At 37.8% G+C, this 15,835-nt stretch overlaps 2 protein-coding genes across 11 annotated transcripts in view; one reads left to right on the top strand and one right to left on the bottom strand.

The window, feature by feature from the left end:
- CHPT1 (choline phosphotransferase 1) overlaps window positions 1-3,839 on the top strand; it is a 19,035-nt gene extending 15,196 nt beyond the window's left edge. The window contains exons 7-9 of one of the 3 annotated variants that reach the window (XR_016468207.1): window positions 226-351; window positions 734-1,982; window positions 3,679-3,839. Coding sequence is in view for 2 of the 3 variants with exons in the window: in XM_031589750.2 (XP_031445610.1) it covers window positions 226-351; window positions 734-844; window positions 3,679-3,723 (282 nt within the window). In the remaining variant the exon portion in view is untranslated. The remainder of the gene's footprint in view (window positions 1-225; window positions 352-733; window positions 1,983-3,678) is intronic. The other 2 variants (XM_031589750.2, XM_031589751.2) reach the window with 2 other exon arrangements.
- SYCP3 (synaptonemal complex protein 3) lies at window positions 343-15,835 on the bottom strand. Of its 8 annotated transcripts, none has more exons than XM_031589752.2 (10): window positions 15,594-15,835; window positions 15,310-15,337; window positions 13,562-13,706; window positions 11,834-11,909; window positions 10,820-10,854; window positions 8,838-8,955; window positions 8,204-8,303; window positions 6,499-6,597; window positions 3,902-4,006; window positions 346-454 (listed from the first exon to the last, which is right to left on the bottom strand). In XM_031589752.2, exons 1-10 carry the CDS (start codon window positions 15,695-15,697, stop codon window positions 386-388), a joined length of 879 nt encoding a protein of 292 aa, XP_031445612.1. In that variant the 5' UTR covers window positions 15,698-15,835; the 3' UTR covers window positions 346-385. The 8 variants fall into 8 exon arrangements, with proteins under 8 accessions (XP_031445615.1, XP_031445612.1, XP_089999995.1 ...); XM_090143869.1 differs by lacking the exon at window positions 15,594-15,835 and adding an exon at window positions 15,566-15,587; XM_090143874.1 differs by lacking the exon at window positions 15,594-15,835 and adding an exon at window positions 15,503-15,554.

Genomic DNA, 15,835 nt, shown 5'->3' with positions numbered 1-15,835 from the left:
GAAGTGCTGTATATTGATTGAGCAACCTGCAGAGAGGTTACTTAGCTCTTGAGATAGAAACTCAGAGAGAGCAGCAGGCTCTTGACCTGCCTGCTGATTGCTTTCCAGATGGTCCTTCAAAGAGGCTGGTGAAAGGTAAGGACACTGTTCTTTCTTCTAAAGTGGAGGCTTTCTGGTAGTTACAGTGATTTCACAGTAGTGCCTTTTGTGTTTTTTTTAAAACAGGTGGCTCACATGACAAAAAGTGAAATCAGTCTTCAAGACACTGCATTTATTGGACCAGGACTTCTCTTTTTGGACCAGTACTTCAATAGTTTCATTGATGAATATGTTGTTCTATGGATAGCATTGGTAAGCATTCTGCTTTATACTTTTGATGTGGCATTCATAAAGGAATGGATTGAGAACTGTCTTCGTCATTCCACTCTGCCATTTCAGATTTGCTCAACTTCACCTGTCATTGTGGAAAGAGTGCCAGAATACTGCATAACTATATGTTTTGGGAGCTAACTGGCTTTCTTTCCTTAGAAAAGAGATCTGAAAGTAAAATCATGGATCTCTTTTTTGTAATTCTGCTTTAATTCAGGTGGTTTGTTTAATGTTACTCTAACTACAAACTATGCAATGTATTCAGACTTCATAAAATTTGACATATTCTGATTAAAGCTGAATTTATAGCAGGGACAATTTTGTGAAATACGTTTTTAACTTGTTCTGTTTTGTTCTTTTTAAGTTCATATCCTTGTTTGATATGCTGAGATATGCCACTGGTGTATGCCTACAGATTGCTGCTCATCTTCATATACATGTCTTCCGAATTTCATCTCATCAAGCTCCTGAACAGGTTCAGAACCATAATGACTGATTAAATAGGTCAAAGAGAAAATAAACAGTTAGCAGAATGCTGAACGAAGCAGCCTCTCTGGGAAAACAGATTAAGCTTTTTGGTAAACTAGTTTCATGAGAAAACAGCTCATGCTATCCCAGAAATTACCAGATGCTAGAGTTATTAAATACAAAGTCATGCAGATTCTGTTTCTGTGTTTTAGACACAGTAGCTGTTACTTCATACCATAACTGTCACATTTGAAACTTTTGTTTTCTCCTGTTAAGTACCCTTAATTATGTACTTCTGGTTTCAGACTGTAAACTGCAAACCAAGATGCTACAAAACAGAATTGTTTTATTTTTTCCTAAAGCAAGTGACTGATTTCTAACATTAGTTTCTGAAGTATTCTACTGTGAAGCAGTAGTCAGAGGTCACAATGGATACAATACTGCATTGTCAAGACTGGTAAAATGAGGAATCCTTGAGGTAGAACTAGTAATATGCTTTGATACTTCTAAAGAGCAAGATAGTGCACCAATAAGATGAAAAAATAGAGAACAAGAAGATTTTCCTCTATTTCAAAATACTGTTGTCAGTGCCTTTAGGATTCATGTGTTCTCTAGTATCTAACCTACTGTTACTAAACACAGTTGTAGCTTAGAGGTTGTTTTTCTAAGGGCAGTTTCTGCTTTTGTGATTATAAAAAGGTTTGCCTCATTGTACCCATTATCTAGGCTGTAGGCAGCTGGGTACTGGAGGACTGTAGCTTCACTACACAAATTTTTATCTGAAACTGTGCAAGTCAAATGACTAAGTTCCTTGAACTTTAACGTCTGTTAGACTGTGACAATGCAACACACCCAAATATGACAATGCAACCTACCTGTGTGTAACTAATTCCCTCTGAAGTATGTTTGCTATTGCTTGTATTAATTTCCATTGTAATCTAATTTATCTTGTTACTGTACTTTATCCAAACAAAGCTATAAGGAACTAAAACCTGATGTATAGTAAAGCTCTACGAAATAGGTCAGTCCTAATATCAGCCTTTTTTCTTTTCATTAGTGAAAAGATGAATTAAAGTAGCTTATTGTCTGTACTAGCAAATTACAACTTGCACGCAAAACCTAAATGCTCAAGCTCCTTTAAAGAGGTAATACATTAATATTATTTTTGTGAGAAGCTGCTGAATGTACATGTCACTTTTACTTGCTGCCATGTAGCTGAGCTTTAAGTTCATAAAGATGTTACTGAATTGTACAATAAAGAATGTTATTATTTGTTGCAAAAATATTACACTGCAGCTTCCTAGCTGCTGAATTCAGAAAGCCTGTCTGAGATATAGGACAGAAAATACTGTGCAACATGTTCCCAAAACCTCAAAAATGTAGTATAGTACTAGGTATAGATAGTTATAAAGTTATGGTAGAGGTAAGGAAATGGTAGAAAATGAATGCAGAAGTCAGTTGGAAAGCCAGAAACAAAGAGGTAATGGCAACAAGTAACCCAGTATGGAAGAGTGGAAGCAAAACTAACTGTATTGCATAGCATCATCTAATTATCTTTAAAGGGCAGAGATTGAACACACAGCTAAAATTAGCATTGCTAGTTATCTGATACTCACCATGGACCCATACTACCTCATGCATCATTCTAGCAATGTAATTTCTGTGTTTGCTCTGTCCCGAGTGCCATCTGACACAAAACAAGACAGCTCCATACAGGCTACTTGCTCAATTTCAGTTGCAATCTACAAACTGAATTTTCTGTAAATTAGCTATCACTAATCTGGCTCCTGGCACTGATGAGCAGTCATCAGATATGTTGGTTCTAAACTAAATATCCTAGTAAGGTACAGGTAAGAAGTTGTATGGTCTGGTTTTGAAATATATTGTTTTGAAGTAATCAGATCTGCTTGTGTGAGTGGTTTTTGTGTTATCTACTCTTATATGAAACTTAACACGTATTTTAGGAACTACCTAATTTGTAGAAGTGGATGTTCAAGCATAATGACTTTCTGTAAAAACAGACTACATGCAAGCTAGGCTGGCTGTTTTAATTTATAATCATTGGCTGTAATGAGATGCATAAATGAAAAGTGCTTTATTCTTAAGTCGGACCTCCCTGAAATACTAATCATTTGAAACTGAAAAATTAATATTCCATTTCAAGTAAGTGAGCTAGATTACCTCAGCAGAGGTGTGCAAAAATATATAACCCAAAATGCATGCAGTAATATTCAGTTATGCTTACTTGAGCAGATGTCCTGTAAAGCTGTGGTACTAAGCTCATTGTTCAATTAAAGAAATCTGCTTTTTGGACAAGTTACAGCAGTTGATACATCTCTTATTGGTAAAAAGAAATCACAATGGCCTGACAGAAAGCCTCATGTTTCATTTACCATAACATACATCATTAAACCACCTTTCATAATCTATGAACTTTAACTGCTGACAGGTCTGGAGGCTATGTGTTGAAACTGTGAAAGTCTTGAAGCTGTGGCTTTTGTAAAAGGCTTCTATTTGCAGTGTACCCAGATTTGTTAAGTTACTATACAAATCTTCTTATTTTTTTTTCCATTAATTCTACCTATTGTTTCAATTAAGCATTATAAAAAGTGAAACAATCGAACAGTCCACTGCTAATGAAAGTGAATATTAATTGGGCAGACCATAATTGGTTAAGGGTTTGTTTCCCTTAGTAACAAATTTACTAATATACCTTCTTACAACATTATCAGACACAAGATTAGAACAATCCATAAAAGTATTTAATAGGAACTTTAAAACACTTAAATCTTAAGATAACTTCTTTATGGCTAACGCCTATACTTGTATCGTATTACTTAGGTACAAGTTGTTTCTCCATTGAACCATCAGAATAACATGGACTGAAGAGACTTGCGAACAGTTGCCATCTCCTGCTGTTGCTGTTACAAGAAAAGGAGATTATTCTGAACAGATGCCATACCAATATGATTCCTTAATCTAATTAAATGAATGTCTAATGACTTCCTTATAGAATGTTCTATTTTTGTATTTAACAAGGTTCTTTATAACTACTGATACTTACAGTGTCCATCATAATCTTCTTCTGTAGCATAGCCATTTCTTTGCGAAGTTCATTTTGTGCACCAGCTAGAAGAGTTTCATTGTTTTTCTCTAGCTCTTCCATGCTCTGAAGTTAAGGATAATCTTAATTCAGAACTGCTCGGTATCAAAAGTTCAATTTAAAAACAGACAACCCATTATTCCGATTACAGTTCGATTTTTATAGCAGTAGTGGTCACTGACAATTACAGATGACTTTTGTCATGAACTTAGAAAATTGTATAGGACTCCAATCTACACTGCTGCTTAAAGAAGACATCCTGTGACAAAAACAGTCCTTTCCACTCAGCATCTGCCAGGTGTAAGCTACTATCCTGCATTTCAATAAAGATAAGAATTCTACAAGTCTAGACATATCTGTCAGGAAATATGGGGTGGTACAGTTTAATATCATGACAACCTCGGAGACCTGAAGCAACGACTACAGAAAATGTTACATTTACTCTAAATAAACTAAGGTAAGGCTCACTGGTTATCTTCCCGTTTGCTCATACAGTTTGCCTAACTGAATGCGCATTGCTGCATTTTCCTTGACTTGTACTTAAAGTTAAGCATATTTGAGGCTTGACTTTTACCATTTGATCTTCTCTGAGGAGAAAAACTGCAGTTTTTTTTTTCTTTTTAATCTTTGCTGAAGATGTTTTGACCTATTAAAATGGTTATTATTTATTAACATATCTGTAATGTCCTATAATGTAAACTTCACCTATCAAAGTCTTGCTCTGTTTCAGATTTATTTGTCAAAGCTGCCTGACTTGACAAGGACATTTCAAAACAGGACAGTTAGGAAAGGGAGACAACTGGGACTGTTCAGCCTGCAGAAGAGGAGCTCTAGGGGAGCTCATCAGACTCTGTGTGTAACTGAGAAGGATGAAGAAGACAGAGCCAGGCTTTTTTCAGTGGCATCTGGAGACAGGACAATAGGTCACAGGCTGCCACACAAGAGGTTTCCTCTCAACATCAGGAGAGGCTTCTTCACTGATGGGGTGACTGAGTAATAAAACAGGTTGTCCAGAGGGGCTCTGGAGTCACCGTCTTTGGAGATAATCGAAAGACTCTTAAGTAGTCTTGTTAGATCAGCTGTTATCAGCTGTTAGACCAGATGACTTTCAGCAATTGTCTGTTTTATTAAAAGCCAAATTTGGAGTAATAGTACTCAATCGTTTTTTGTTTGCTGTCTAGCATGTCAGCCACTTTTCAAAAAAAAAAAAAGGCTGATAATTATTTACGTGTTTAAAATAAAGCACATGTAAGCAGTGTCCAAAACCTATATTGGTAGGGACTGCTAGCAAATACAAAAGCTATTCATAAATCAACTGGAAAGTTAAACTGGGCTGAACAAGCCCAGCTCCCTGCCCTACAAAGACAGGCTGAGGGAGCTGGGCTTGTTCAGCCGGGAGAAAAGAAGGTTGTGGGGTGACCTCATTGCAGCCCTTCAGTATCTAAAGGGAGCCTATAAACAGGAGGGGAATCAACTCTTTGAAAGGGTAGATAATAGCAGGACAAGGGGAAATGGGAGTTGAGGGAGGGAAGATTTAGGTTGGATGTCAGGGGGAAGTTCTTTACTATGATAATGGTAAGGTGCTGGAACAGGCTGCCCAGTGAGGTTGTGGATGCCCCATCCCTGGAGGTGTTCAAGGACAGATTGGATGGGGCCCTGGACAGCCTGGTCTAGTATTAAATGGGGAGGTTGGTGGCCCTGCATGTGGCAGGGGGGTTGGAGATTCATGATCCTTGAGGTCCCTTCCAACCCCGACCATTCTCTGATTCTGTGATGAAACAGGACTGAGCAGGAACCATCCTGCAGGACCTATTTTCACCAAAAGCCATTATTTGTCAGATTCTTCAAGTTAGCTTCTGAGTAAATATTTACCTTTTGTACCAGCTTATAGGAAAGAAAACCCTTTTGAATCAGTGTTGGTTAGGGAGCAAAGAGGAAGAGGAAGCAAGTAAGAAAAAAAGAGCAACAATTACATAATTTTAAAGAATTGCAACTCATTTGCAGGCATTTTCCTTGCAAGAAGCAACAGTAGCTCAAAAGGTTCATGACCAAAAAAAAAAAAAAAAAACAACTTGACATCAAATTCTCATGGGGAATGTATATGCCAGCAGTATTAGAAGTAGTAAATTACAGCATAAAATGTTAATTTTATGACTGACTTTCACTTTTTTTTTTTTTCTTAACGCATACAGAAAACCTGAGGGATAGCTGAGACAGAATCCTGATGATTTGACTGATCTATATAAAGTTTTGGTTTAGAGACCGTGCTCTGAGGGTTACAGTTAACTATTTGAAACAGGAAAGCCCAGACACCTGCAAGAACACACTTAACTAAAGCATTTATATACAGGCACAGTGTGTATGTGTATTTAGAAAGAACAACTCATATTTTTAAACAAATAAGGAAAGAGAACTAACTAGCATGAAGATTCATGCTAAGCTGTTGTCCTCCTTAAGCAAACCTTAAATTTCTGTATTACACAAAGGCTAGATTACTACAGCTTTCCTAAGTGATGTGATAAGGATCAGCTGTCTTCTAAAAAGAAAACTTACTGTACCTTTAAAAATTGCTCATATAGTTGCTTAATAGTTTTCAGTCTCTGACTTTGAACTATTCTTGCCTGTTGAAAAACTTTTTGTTGCTGACGAAACATATTCTGAAGCAGAAGCAAAAAGAAAAAGAATAATGCTGTTAGTTGACCAAAAGTACCCTGGCAGCAGCACTGGTTATCATTTATCAGAATGGAAAGATTCTACCTTCACTGACAATCTAGGTCATAGAATTGAGATATCTGCCTGGAGAGTTATCCTTTTTTTTTTTATTAATAAAAGGACTAAAGATTGGATTAAGGCCTGAACCATCACCTGCAGGCCTTTTCCAAAGGGAAGTCTGTGGCATCCTGTGAGAACAGCTGGCCAACACAGTATTCGAGAGTATTCCAGGGAGATGTGCTGAACTTGCAAACATAGTGGGAGTACAAATTCACCAATAGCATGTGATTGCATTCCACTGTCTCTTTTAATCATGAAATTCTCATAGATTTATTGCATGAAGACATATTTTTAAACAATGCATGCTTAGATACGCTTTCCTGTACTCCTTTGTTCTTCCCATGCAAGTCTGTGCATGCTCAGAATTAGCACATCAGATTCTTCTCTGAAATCACCTCAGCTTTTCTCAAGCCATACGTTGGCCTAAGGCTTCATTTATTCCCATTCATAAACTTGCAATAAAGTACTTCACTTTTCTTCACTTTGAAATATATTCTCAAAATTAAACATTTACTGAGAGCCACCAAAGCTGAATGAAATTCTGAAGAGTTGATCACATCTCTACATGTTTGGGTGTTCTGGTTATATCAGTATTCCATATCATGACATCAGAGAATCGCTCAAGTTAGAAAAGATCTTAAAGATCATCAAGTCCAACCATGACCTAACCATACTACCCTAACTCTAACAACCCTCCGCTAAATCATGCCCCTGAGCACCACATCCAAACGGTTTTTAAATGCATCCAGAGATGGTGACTCAACCACTTCCCTGTGGAGCCTATTCCAGTGTTTAACAACCCTTTCTGTAAAGAAGTGTTTCCTGATATCCAACCTAAACTAACGCTGGCACAACTTCAGGCCACTTCCCCTCATCCTGTCACCAGTGAGAAAAGACCAACCCTGCTCTTGTTGTAAGCACCTTCCAGGTATTGGAAGAGAGCAATAATGTCTCCCCTCAGCCTTCCTTCTGCAGACTAAACAGCCCCAGTTCCTTCAGTCCCTCCTCATAGGGCATATTCTCCAAGTCCTTCACAAGCCTTGTGAAGCCTCACATGTCAGGCTGTTGGGTGTAGAGGCACAGTGCACCGTACAGTTGTGTTTCCTAGTCTCATGCTCTCTAGCAGTCTCACATGAGTTCTGATTCTCAAGAGGAAGATATACTACACTTCCCAAGGGCCTCTACATGATCTACAATTCAGGGTGACGGAGGTGACGTGACTTCCCAGATCTGGCAGTGCAACAAGTAGCAGCACAGTTATAGCCTTCCTTTCTCTCCCATTTGAGAGATTAGTTGTAACTCTTCTTATCATTATCTTACATTCTTTTACCATTTGTAGTAAGTTTGTTATCTCTCCTTATCTTAATTGGGTCATTTTTCTTTCCTTCTCCCCAAAAAGGGTCCCCCTGTCCTGTTGCACTTGAAACTATGACACTGAGGGTCTCCCTGTGAATAATACACTGTGAAACACATCTCATGTTGGAAACGCACCGCTAGTTTTTCTTCCTGTTCCTCTGCTTTCTGCACATCTGCATCCCACTGCTGAAATACAGTCAGGAACTGCTGGGAGAACTCATGATTGAGCTTCTGCCTATAAACAGATGTTGGCTGTAAGTCCTAGAAACACTCAGAAGAATGACAAGGAAAGATAAAGGTGCACAGAATAGGAGATAGCATGAATTAAAAAAAAAAAAAAGGTTATTTTGAATCTGTCCCTAACTGAACATCATGTTTTAGAAAAGTAGAAAAGGAACACTCACACATAAGTACTTATATACATATGGCGAGGCAGCACTGACAGATGAAACACCGATTAAAACAAATAAACCAAACAACAAAATTTTCTCAGCAGAATTGTCAGCATTTTACAGATTTACTGTTTTATCCAAATTACAGATCTTGGCATTAACCAGTTTATAACAAAAAAAAAATCATCAGCTCATTCTTTAGTTCATGATGCTGTAGTCTCTCTATGTAAACAACATTTGGTTAACACAAGTTTCATATACATATAAAACCAAAAAGACAGCTGCCATGTCTTGCAGTTTTTGCATCTCATTTTTTCCAATTTGTTCTGCTTATAGTATCAGACATCACAGGTCTCAAAATCAAGGGTAAATATTACCTCTGCTCCTGCTGTGTTTTCCAAACATGTTCAATCTTCTGGTTACTGGTTTTGAGTGAGGCTTTTGTATACATTTCTAATCTTTTCCTCTTGGCTAAGAGAGCTTTGTTAATGTCAGCTAGAATCAAAGAACAGTTAGAAGTTAAGCATACCTTAAGCATACCTAGAAATTAAGCATACCTGGACACACAGAGTATTTTATTAAAGATACTGATGACTTTATGCTTTGGAAAAGCAAACTAGGTGTGTTCTAGCAGAAAGAAGCTCACGTCATCTGGGCTCATGTCTGCTGCATTAGGAATCTTCTCTACCTGCTGCTGGCACAGGTATGAGATCTGCTTCTCTATTCCCCCCATAGACTGTACGTTACACCAGGCATCTGGAGCAGCAAGCAACTGGACATCACCCCTTCTCCTCATTTATTTCACTACACAATTAGCTTAACACTTCCAGGCCTCCCACTAATTCAGCTAGGCCAATGCTTTTTAAATTTGTTTTTCTCAAGAAAGAACACTGGCTCAAATGTTTTAACACTAATATCCAAGCAAATCACCTAGATTTCAGAAATAAGAGGTTGTGTGGGATTACTGCCACTGTCAACATATTGAATGAATGAATGACAAACTACTACTTACAGACTTAAGTACTTTTTAAGAAGTATTCAGGTTAACGTAAGTTAATACGTTTGTTTCATTTTAATTTACATTTGGAGATCTAAGGAACAAGTCACAGGTAGCTTAAGGTTAATATTTAAAGAATTGCTTTTCCTTCCTACTGTAGCCTTCAGAAAACATCTCTCTAATTTGATGAGGCAACTGCCCCTGCTACTGCCAACCCTATTACTTTTAATCAGAGCGCATCCTCTCTTTGATCCATTTATTTTCCTTCCATTTTTTGAGTTCTGACTAAAAAGCAATCCCAGCTTTTTAATATTCAACACTGAAATTCCTCTCGTCTATACTGCTAGATCCAAAATAGCATGTTAATACATATCTTAACTGCAAAAAAATTCTTGAATTAAAGAATTCTCCAAACTCTTTCACCTTGAGATTTGCATGCAAACAATAACTGTGTACATTACTTTTTATATCATACATGGAACTATCAACCAGATACTGAGTAATGCCAGCATTACGTTTTCCCTTTCTGATGCTTTTTTAGATTATTTGTGATGTGTATGAATTCATTGCAAGTGCAATGTGCTTTTTCTCTAAGCTGTCAGTTGTCTGGAATTCAGCTCATCACTCTGAATGTTAAGTAAAGCCATCTAGGATTTCACTTCATTATGATTTAATTAAATCCACATAGGCAACACAAATCCTTCCACACTACACTACCAGCATTAAATACACTCATTCTTTGGCTGTGCTAAAAACTTCTTACTCTCCTTCCTGACTGCTGAAATTCTCATTTCTACAGATTCCCAGGTCTTCATACTTCTGTAGATGTAGAATGCAGACTGCTACCTCTCTAGCTCCATTTTATCACAGCTACAATTTACAGTCGTTCCTTATCTTGAATTTGAATTACTTTTTCTATTTAGCTGCTTTATGTTTAGATGCCCTTAATTTCCTCACTCCAGTCTTGCAATCGCTACTCTTGCAACAAAAAAAAATTGAATTGGCAATGGATTTTTAATTCACATTGTACGTTCTCTCTGTGATATAATCACTGCCTCTCAACCACTCCTTAAAGTGGGAATTGATCATCAGAAGTACTCATGCATCTTTGCCTTCTTCCTTTATAATGGAGTCTACACCAATACTTTTCTCTCTCCTTATATGCAGTTATGCCTTTCTCTTCCACCCATCTGCTCCAGACATATCACATATTAGTTCTCATCTGCAAACTGGCTGTAGCCAGTGCTACAAACACCAGCCTATTAGTCAAATCTCAAAAGTTATCTTACAGTAACAAATTATTGCCAATTCTGTAACTTAAGCATTAATTACTTCTCAATTTGTTAGAATGAGTGTACTTACCTCCAAATCTTTCCAGCATATTCTGTACTTCACCCCTACAAAATAGTTTATGATTTTTGAGTATTCCTTGACTTTTGATTAAGACCTGATATAAATGCCTGAAACTAATTTTATTGCAAGCCTGTTACTTGTAAGCAGTGACAGAGTTGTTACTGCTCCACAAGATATAAATAAGACTTACTCCTCCTTCCCCTCCTGCAAAAAATCTTTCAGAACTAGTTTCTTGATGAAAAAGTTACTATGATCTATCAGCTTCTCAATAAAGAGGCATTGGAGGCATTCAAGGCCAGGCTGGCTGTGGCTCTGGGCAGCCTGGTCTGGTGGTTAGCAACCCTGCACATAGCAGGAGGGTTGAAACTAAATGATCATTGCGGCCCTTTTCAACCCAGACCGTTCTATAATTCTTTGATTCTATGATTAGGCATTTAAAGGGTGCTGAGTGAGAGAGGGTGGTAAATAACGTTAATCATTCCCCCATACCCGAAGAAAAAGGTATGCAGAGCATCAAACAAGAAAAATTTCATTAAAGTTAACGTAACTGAAATTTAAAAAAATAAAAAAACACCACCACATAACCATCCAAGATAAATGATTTCAGGGTTGTTTTTATAGCACTTAAGATGCTATCAGCAGTGTGTAAAACAGCGGTACGACAGCTGACAGAAAACAGTTACTGTGTTTTTATGTGTATGTCTCATTTTTTCCACAGGATACCACTCTTTTTTGGGGAGGAGAAAAAAAAATTCAACTCAACAGCCTTAATCAAGAAAAGCTTTTGCAACACATACTTTTGCATTGTAGTTATTTGGCCAATACATTTTGACTTTCATTCCATTTATCAAAAAATATTTTTAATGCATTTTTTAGATCACTTTAAATACTGTTAATATCTTCAAGCAACTGAGATCAGAGGGGGAAAATAATGAATTTTTTTTTAAAAAAACTCACCATTAAAATTTAAGGACTTACACTTTTTTTTTTTTTTTTTTTAAAGAAATATATTCTAAATCTTACCCCACATCATCTGGAACCACATGAGTAGTCACCATAGGTCTTTTCTTGCCATGCTTGTCCATTACTGGTGTTTCACCTTAATGTAAATTTCAAAAAGATTTACAAAAATACTTTATATTTTGTGGGGCCATTTGAATTCCAGGAACTGTAATCACTTTTCAGTAAGATCACTTCTTTGAATGTCCATCCCATCCATTACACGTCCAGCTTCTAACATTTGACTGCAAAGAACTGACAGATGGCAATGGACCCCATATGTCTGGATTTGAGCGGTACAGCCCTGAGTTCCTCAGTGCTGGTCTCTACTAATTGGAGTTCCTTAGTCTACTGCTACACAATTACTTTCAGCTTCACAATGTAGCAATTATCAGAAAGCTAAAATTAATCTTAAAAATCAGAGAAAAAAACTTACAAGAATTTCACTTTACCTTAAGTACTGAAACTATGTACTCTGTCTTTAAAGGAAGCAAAACCACAGAAATATATTTATATTCTCTCAATATAGATTAATAAATCCTTGGCTGTCAGATTTCTGTTACCAAAGGTGGGGGAAAAGATCAAGAAAGATTATATACCTAATTCAAGACAAAAACAGAGTGTACCCAGAATTGTGAAAAAATACCTAGAAATATGGATTGTTTTGAAACAGTGAGCATTAGTGCACGCAGTCATACAAGCTATCCTGGAAACAAGACATCTATACAAGTTGTAAGACTGTTCAGCTATTCTTAGAGAAATTAGGTTGGCAGAATAAACAAAACCAGAAAAAGATTCTTCCCAATTCCATACCCACTTCCCAATTTTGCAAACCCACTCATTCAGGAGACTGTAGAAACGTACATTCTGATCCACACGCTAGCTAATAGATACCAGTGTCCACTGCTATTTGAAGCTTAGGACATACTGACCAGCCTTGTCATATATTTCACAGAAAGCAGCACAGCAAACTTCTCAGGGAACACTCAAGACACTAGTTTCATTATTTGTGCTTACATTTCATTATAGACTACTTGAATAGAAGTCACTTATAGAAATGAAGAAAAGGTTTTAGTTTAGACAGATGGGGAGGGTTGGGGTGAGGAAGGTGGTGGAAAGGAAGAGAGACAAAACCCAGAGATGACTGCTGAAAGACAAAATCCAGAAGCTCCATCAAACTTTGCCAAAAAAAATATAATTTGAAAATGAGAATTGTATTTTAAATCCACTCTTTGCTACAATCCCTCAAAATTTAAATGAGAATCCCTTGGCTGACTTCCATTCATTTTTTCTCAGCTGCCTGTACCTCTTGCTTTTTTTCTGTTGAGATTCTTCCCAAAGTACTCTTAGCCCTGCCAACGTGAGACCCCAGCTCTGCCCTATATCCAATTCTGCTCTCTGTACAAGCAGAGCTTTCCTGTTCTGTCTTGACCCTACAGCATTATACGCAGCCTAGAAATAGTATCCAGCTTTATTAAAGACATTAACAATAAGTTTAAGACACAGCAGGGCTATGTCTTAAACTTACTGTTTAAGTTAATTGCTTAACTTATTATCCTATCTATGTCAGGGATAGAACTACGCTCAGCTGTTCTATCCAAACCACACACCAGGAAGCTCTCACAAGCATTAGGAAGCATGCTCGTTCAGCCATTCACTGACCCATAATATCCTCCTATCTGTTCAGGGTTGGAAACATTACAAACCTTGTTTAAGAAAAAAAAATAATCATAATAATCAGCAGATAAGCACCTTCTCTAATATCTTCCTCTGATCCGCTCAGGTCTTTTCTTTCCTCTTGAAAGTCATAGGCAGATCTGGCTTGCTCTTCCTGTGCTGCTTTAGCAGCTTTTCCTGAATGCTTTCTTCCTGATGGTGCCATAATGAAATTTTCTTCCTATTGAGGCACAGTATCGAAACATAACTTTTCCCACAGTATTTTGAAGACAAATGTGTTTTCATGGTTACCTTGACCTGTTACACACTCCCCTGTAAACTGTAAGGATATTCAAGTAGTCACACTCATATTTTTGAGGTAATCCACAGGATTAACCTTGACACTGTTTTTAAAAGCAGGGTAAAAAATAAGCAAAAATAGCAAGGATAGCAGGATCATACTTCTTATGCTGAAAAGCAAGGAATTATGCTCTGAACAGACTGCTCATAAGGTCCCTTAATTCCATAATTTTTTCAGATTTGATACCACCTTCCTAATGAGCTGCACTGATACTCTATCCTACAAAAATACAGAGATAATAAATGCTCAAGAACAATTTATGACTCCACAGCCCATTCCTTACTGGGCAGAAAAATAAATTCTTAACAACGTTGGTCAATGTTCGCTGTCTGAATTATTTGTTTTCAGCCATTATGCCTCTTTATAAGTTTCTGATGCATCTTCCATATTTGGATTTTACACATACACTTCCTTTAGTAACTCATTTTTATATATTCCATGTATTATTTTAGGAAGTAAAATGTCTATTTAGAAGGAAAGAAAAGTATATTTGTTGCCATTAAATGCAAGAAGGACAAAATAAAATATTTTCCTTAGGACTTCAATTACTGAAATCATATATAAATGTAGCAGAAAATAGCAGGATACAATGACCTCACTGAAATATAATACATATAATTTAAAATATTCTACCAAAAACAGCACAGGATTACATAGAAGATGGAAACAATAGAGAAAACAAAACAAACAAACAAAACCAACCAAACAAAAAAAACAAAACCAGAAAGTACCCTGTCTTCCAATCTTTAGCAATGGAGAAACTTCTCATTCTCAGTGCAGCTCAACACAGCCAGACATAACAACAGGTTTTTCAAAGGCCATGGAAATATAGTTCTGAACATTAAGTTTACACAAAACTGAGAACTCCAGTAAAGATCTTCAGAATTTCCAGGGCACGGAGATCCTCCAGCAGTAACAGTTGTAGCACACACCAGAATCCCATATTTATTTATTTTTTGAACTAGCTGCTCACAGCTATGAAAACTTTATTAATTTTTTTAAGCCACATATCCCATGGATATAGAAAACAATCACATTAAGCTGTTAAGTGAAAAACATTTTCTGACGTCACAGCTTCTTCAGTGGTTGTTGCTTCACTATACAGCATCAACCCAAGATGTTCAGAACTTAAAATTTTCTTGAAATTAAATTTTCTCCTTTTGTTGCTAATTGGAAGATCACAAATTCTTGTGTTGTAATTATCCTCAAATGAGAGAGAACTCAGGGGCACTGCATAACTTCCAAGCCTCAGTGACTTCAGCAGCTGCTGAAAACACGACGTAAGCAGGGCAGAAGCTTACATACATCTCACACAGCACACAGGCATCTTTCTTTGTATTGAAAAACAAGCTTACAGAGCATTAGATGCAATCAAACAACGTTGCAGCCCCATATAATCACGATAAAGCTCCTTGCTTTAGCAGATTCCAATCTTCCCAAGCCACAGATGTGTATTTAACAACGACTTTTCAGAGGCACTCACCTCCTTATTTCTCTCTGCCTGCAAAGATCTGAAATAAAGCGGTATCTATGAGTCCCACTCGTGTGGGACTGCTTCCCATTCACAGCCCCACAGCTGAAGGGGTGCCCAGCCCCACCGAGCCACCCCTCAGCCTCGTCCCTCTGCCTGCCGACAAGCCCCCTCCACGCTCTCAGTGCCTACCGCCGACTCTCACCTCACATCAGGCGGTAAGGAACCTGCCCCGCCTCGCCCCACAGCCCTCCCTCGCCCTGCCTGCCTGCTGCTCAGCGCGGTCCTCCCCTTACCCCGATAGCCTGAAAAAGGCGGGAAAGGAGGCAGGCAGCGCAAGAGCGCATGCGCAGGCCCGCAGCGGGTGGGGGTGCGCTTGTGTTTGTACCTCAACTGCCATTGCCCGCCGTTGGCTGTTAGCAGTGGCTTCCAGCTCTTTCCGCGTGTTTCAGCGTAATGAGTAGCGGTAGCACAAAATGTAACCCTAAATTAAAAGCGCATTTTACAGGGTCGGGAAGTTTGATTGTACTTTGAGTAC

This window comes from Phasianus colchicus, chromosome 1 (assembly GCF_987193195.1).
Source record: "Phasianus colchicus chromosome 1, bPhaCol1.hap1.1, whole genome shotgun sequence".
Classification (NCBI taxonomy): domain Eukaryota; kingdom Metazoa; phylum Chordata; class Aves; order Galliformes; family Phasianidae; genus Phasianus; species Phasianus colchicus.
The sequence above is the reverse complement of the archived record's forward strand: the minus strand, read 5'-3'. Positions and strand labels throughout refer to the sequence as shown.